General features: G+C 32.5%; 1 protein-coding gene across 1 annotated transcript; it reads right to left on the bottom strand.

The window, feature by feature from the left end:
• Positions 1–2,621: 2,621 nt before the first annotated feature.
• On the bottom strand, positions 2,622–3,560 carry LOC114080726 (olfactory receptor 2B11-like). Its single transcript, XM_071613975.1, has one exon. The coding sequence runs from the start codon at positions 3,558–3,560 to the stop codon at positions 2,622–2,624; it is 939 nt and encodes a 312-aa protein (XP_071470076.1).
• Positions 3,561–6,274: the final 2,714 nt, after the last annotated feature.

Raw genomic sequence — 6,274 nt, 5'->3', positions numbered from 1 at the left:
TATCACTGAGCTTCATCCCCAGTCTTTCCTATTTTTTTTTTTTTTTTAATTTTGAGACAGCATCTCATTAAGTTGCAGAGGGTTTCACTAGTGTTCTGGTTGTTTTGCAGATCCTTTTTGATTTTATCTCTTTCTTGATGTTTCTTTTGGTTGTAGACATTTTTCTTGAGCAAAAGACAGAACCATATTTTAGCAAATGTATTTTCCCACTTATTATATTAGATCCTTTTAAGGAAAGCTTTAAGATTTAGAAAATTGGAAGAGGCATTTTTAAATGCAAAAGTAAATGAATGCACAAAGGTGAAAATGCAGGAAAGTATAAGAAATGGAGTTATTATAACATTATAGTTGGTTTGGAAAGGGATGGTGGTTTGGGGTTATGTATACAATACAATGTACTGATTAAAAGGGAAGTAATGAGAAGTATAATTAGAAACCTCTTAGTGTATTGGGCTTTGTTTCTGCCTATATAAAATAACAGAAAGCATCAGTGGCTATTTAGGTCAACCTCCTAACACTCTCTTCATATGATAATAACCAAAGTTTGATATATATGATGATATTAAGATCTTGAGATAAGTAGTTAAAGTGTCTATATCCAGAAATCATTTGAAACAATTTGCATGATGTCAATCTTAATAAAAATAAACACACTCAGAAGTTATTTTTCTGTGTAACAAATTCTTAAGTGATTTTTTGAATACTCACTACACATTGAAGGTTATTTTACATTTATTGTATTATATACATACTTTTTGGCTCAAGTAAAAATTTAAGCATTTATTCAAAATACACTTATTTTAATCACAATGTTAAAGTGTTTACTTCTCATATTAGACTAGGACATTAGTTATCTATGTTTAAATCTACTGTCCTTTCTTCAAACAAATCGGACATATTTTCTAATTCCACCATGTATACTGCTTCTTCACTCTACCCTTTTCATCAGTGGCCTCTGTGACTCCTCTAAGGCTTAGAAATTCTAAAGATGTCAGTTTGAAAAGATATTAGCTCTTAAAGGCATTGGTTCAACCAGAATTCTAATTTAAGTCTAGTTTATTTATCCCTCTTAGAAAAGGATGCACTTCATGCCTAGAAGTTATTATGCTATTAATAGAGAAGGATATCCCTAATTTGGAGAAAACAATGTTTAAACCATCTTGATTTCTTAAAGACTTTCCCAAGTCTTTCATCATGACAAAGATAAAATCCCTTAATGTTTCCTATTTGTTCTTGCTTTGGGAAAGGACAAAGGTTTCTAATTAACTTTCTTGAAAAAGGCATTCTCAAGATTATTTATGCTTTGCATCAAAAGTAGAGTACAATTTCACATTGATATAGTGATATGCCTTTGTCTCATTAGGGCTTCTTAAATGTTAACTAAATTATAAAATGTACTGAACATACATACCTTAAAAATGTGAAGTTCTCTTCTAAAGATGTTTCTGTGGGTTTTTCTTACCACTGGTTTAAGTATTCTTTATCCTGAGACTTTTACATTAATACTTCATAAAGTTCTGATATTTCACCAAGTCTGGATTACATTTACATTTCCAAAATGAATAATCTTTACAGACACAGAAAGTAGCATACACATCAAATGAGTCAGAACTTAGGGTAATATAAGCACTATGAACAGCTGTTGTTAGCCTTAGTAGCTATGCTTTTAACATCGAATTAAAGTCTTTCCCCCCAAAGCTCAAGATATCTATACAGGTTGGGCATCCTTAATCCATAAAGCTCTGAAATCTGAAAAATTTAAATACCCTTGTGATAATACAAGTGGAAAACTCTACATTCATCTGCTGTGATGGATTATAGTCAAAATGTGCAATAATATTTGTTAAGATTACCTTCAGCTATTTAAATAGGTTATATATAAATACAAACAAATTCTACCATATTTAGAAATGGGTCTCATCTTCAACACATGTCATGAATATAAAAATATTTCAAAAACACAAAGAAAATTTAAAGTATGAAACTCTTGAAATTTAAAAAGTTTTGGTGACAATCCCCTAACAATTACCCACAAATTAATTTTTTAATTACTCAAATTATTTACAAAACTCCAAAGTTCTCAAGACCTAGTGTAGCACTAGATGTTCTGTTATTTTCAAAGAATATGTCTGGTTGCAGTTAATTTTGGTAGTGTGGTTCAGTGTACTATGAGTCTTTCCTTTAAGTGATTTTTCTCAGATCTCGATCATACCAAAAAACTCAATAGAAAAGTCCAAATGAGGGATTTTTTGAACATGTCTACATGTCTTCACTATGCAACATCATATTGAATTCTATGAATTCCACACTAAATAAAAACAAAAAATCATGAATCTACTTAAACTAATCTACTTAAACTAATAAATTTATATTATAAATACAGTTGCTAGTTCAGTATTCAAATAGAAAATACTATTTTTCTATATTTTCACAAATAAACTTTCCATACTAGTGCACACAATCTAATATCATTCATGCCCAATGTGACTGTAAAATGTCAGAAACAAAATATTTTTATCAAGAAGAACACATCGCATGAGATTGGATTATTAGTCTAAATGAATTGTTAAAAAATCAATACAAACCTTTTAAATAAGTAATTTCATTTTGTTGACAACCTTTCACTTTGAAATGAAAATGTTTCTCACTAGGTTGCCTAATGCCCCTTTTACATCTTTATTCCTCAGGGTATAGATGAAGGGGTTGACTGTAGAAGTCACCACTCCATAGAAGAGAGCCATGAACTTGGGCTGGTCCCTTGTGATGGAGGAGGAAGGCTGAAGATACATGCTAATAGCTGGACCATAAAATAAGGAAACTACAATAAGATGAGAAGAACATGTTCCAAAGGCCTTTTTCCTTCCCTCAGAAGATTTAATCTTAAGTACAGCATGTCCAATACCAGCATAAGAGGCAAGAATTAAACATAAAGGAATAACTAAAATAAAAATACACACCACAGACAGTGCAAGTTCATTAGCTTCCTTTTCACCACAGGCAGTCTTTATCAGAACTGGAATCTCACACAACAAGTGATCCAGTTTATTGACACCACACAATGGCAATTGTAAGGTAAGTGTGGCCTCCGATAAAGCAAAGAGCACTCCAGTCAGCCACATAACACATGCTAGTAAGATGCAAATGTGTTGATTCATGATGAGGTTGTAGTGCAGAGGCCTACAAATGGCCATGTAGCGGTCAAAGGACATGATAGCCAAGAGAAGACATTCCGTGGCCCCCATAAAGTGGAAGACATAAAGCTGAACTACACATCCTACAAAGCTGATGGTCTTCTTAGAACTTCCCAGGTTTAACATCATCTGTGGCACAATGCTTGTGGTTAAACACATGTCTAAAAAGGAGAGGTTGGTGAGGAAGAAATACATGGGACTATTGAGACGGGGGTCTAACTTGGACACCAGAATGATGGCAATGTTTCCCATCATGGTCATGGGGTATGTAATAAGAAGAACAATGAATAGAGGAAGCTCTAGCCAAGGCAGATCATCTAAGCCTAGTAGGATAAACTCTTCAGGGTGGCTTTCATTAATGAGTGCCATTCTCTTCAAGTTGTGTCACCTGTAATAAGGAAGTGGCAAAACTTTAGAAAGTGTTATAAGTAATTAAAAAGCATAACCATACATTGGCCATATGATTACAGAGGATGTTGTGCAATAACTCTTGGATGGAAGAAGGCAAAATCTGTCACTAGGTGACCAAATTTCTATTTATGACACTCAAGAAATGGCAGTTACATTAAAAAATAGCTAAACATTCTGAAACTGAATTTTCTCCTTTGAATAATAAAGGCAGACAATAATGTTCTCCTTATGGTGAAAATTTAATAAGTAGTGGTAACTCTGCTGGAAAACACCCAGACAGTGGTTTTCAAACTTTACCTGCCATAAAAATCAGCAGGGGGCGGGGCTGTTTAAATTACGTTTACTGGTTTTTATCTTCAATTTTCTGGTAGAGCAGCTATTGCATGGAGTCCTGGAATCATATAAGTCACTTTGCACAAGCAGTGCTGCAGCATTTCAGAAATGATAAGAAGAGTACAATATCAAGGTAGTGATAGTAGAAGAAATATCAGAAAATGTAAAGCTCTGAGAATCATCATGATAGGCCTGTCCTACCCCAACAAGTTGGTTGAATAGTTTTACCATCTCCATAGGGAGTGAGAAGCCTGGATTTAATCCAATTTCTACTAGATACTTGGAATTTAGCAAGAAATCAAACACTTTCAACATCAGTTTCTTCAGGTATAAATAGTGTGTGTGTGAAGGTACAATGACATAAGTTTCACCATGGTTAATAATTTGTCTAAAAAAATTGTATAGTAACAAAAATGTTGGTGAAGATGTGAGGGGAAAGGTATACTCATATATTGCTGGTGGGACTGCAAATTGGTGCAACCATTAGCAGTATGGAGATTTCTCAGAAAACTTGGAATGGAACTTCCATATGATCCAATTTTCAAATTGGACTTCAAATAAGCATTCTACAGTGATGCAATTACATCAATGTTTATAGCAGCTCAAACCACAATAACTGGAACCAAACTTGGTTCCTTTCAATAGAATAATGGACAAAAAATATGGTGTATATACATCATAGAATATTACTTTACCCTAAAAATTAATGACTTTATGAGGTTTGCCAGTAAATGGATGGATCTGAATACTATCATGCTAAATGAAAAAAGCCAATCCCCAAAAAGCAAAGGTCTAATTTTCTCACTGATATATGAATACTAACACACAATGGTAGCAGGGAGGGGAATTATAAAAAGGGGAATGAAGGAAATAGAGAGGGTTTGGGAATAGGAAAGACAGTAGAATGGATCAGACATAACTTTAGTATGATCATATGTGAATACACCACCAGTGAAACTCCACATCATGTACAACCACAAGTATTGGATCCTACTTAGAATAAGTTATACTCCATGTATATAAAACATTTGAACATATACTCTACTGTTATGTATCCTTGAAAAGAACAAATAAGAAAATAAAACTACACAAAAATAAAAGAAAGAATTTGTTTGTGTATACTTTATTACATGCATAACTATTACTTCCAACCTCAATATGTGTTCTTTTATATTGTATTTTAGATAACTTGTCCTTCTTGTAGGGATTATTCATTATTTTGTCTTAATAAAAGAGTTTGGACAGGTTCCATTGATCCACTAATCATATGTAACTACAAATACAGTTTCAAATTCCACATCAACTGCTATCGGGAGAAAATTCAATATCCTAATTCAGGCTCAGAGACTTTTTAAAATATACAAGTTATTTTATATTTCCAGGATGTATTTATTTATTTATTTATTTATTTACTAAAAGGAGTATTGAAAATAAAAAAAAAATCAATAAGCTGAGTAAAACACTATGTTGAGAGAGATGAATTAGGTAATGAAGTTTTTGGTTTATGTTCCAGATTTCATAAAGCACACTCCACCACAGTCTTCTGTAAGAAGAGGAATATTCAGAGGGGAAGTTGGGACCGCATTCCAGCAACAAAATTCAGAGTCACTCTGTTAGTCAATTAGCAATTTCAAGGTACTCTTCTCAGGGTTACAAAGCACAGTTTTCAAATTCTCTATTTCATTAAATCTGCAGTGTCATCTTGTAAGAATTACAGAAAGTTACTCAGAATTAATATGTGAATGTTGCCTTTTGATTATATGTATTGTAGTTTGGAAGAAATAACAATGATAAAACAATAGTAGTTCCAAGCAATACTCACTGAGCCATATTTGACAAAACTCCAATAATGTTTTATGTCTACTAAATCAGTAGTACCCACCCACCCTATGACAAAGGAAATTTTAGTATCCATACTTTAGGATATTGTTATCATTAATTCTTAGAGTCTCCTAGTAATTGGAAAGGTAAAGGTAAAGATCAAAATATAATCAATGCCTTAAATGAGGTAGTGAGATATCAAGATAACAAATTTGGAGTTTAAAAAATTTAAAGATTAAAAAAATATGTACTGCAAATTTGTTCTGAATTAGTGTGGCTCCTTTACTTTAGCCATATGACTCAATATGTTAATAGGAGCACAGAGAATTTAGAAACATCTCTGGGCCCAAGTTTTCTTTCACATAAAAATACCATGATGTGGAAGATATATGACATAAGCAGAATCAGAATTATCCTATTGAAAAACAAATTTTTTAAAAGTTACAGTTCACACACATTTTTAAATAACTACGATAAAAGATACATGATTTTTATTTTTTAAAAAGCATTGTTATGTT

This window comes from Marmota flaviventris, chromosome 6, assembly GCF_047511675.1.
Source record: "Marmota flaviventris isolate mMarFla1 chromosome 6, mMarFla1.hap1, whole genome shotgun sequence".
Taxonomy (NCBI): Eukaryota; Metazoa; Chordata; class Mammalia; order Rodentia; family Sciuridae; genus Marmota; species Marmota flaviventris.
This window is presented reverse-complemented; position numbering and strand designations above follow the sequence as displayed.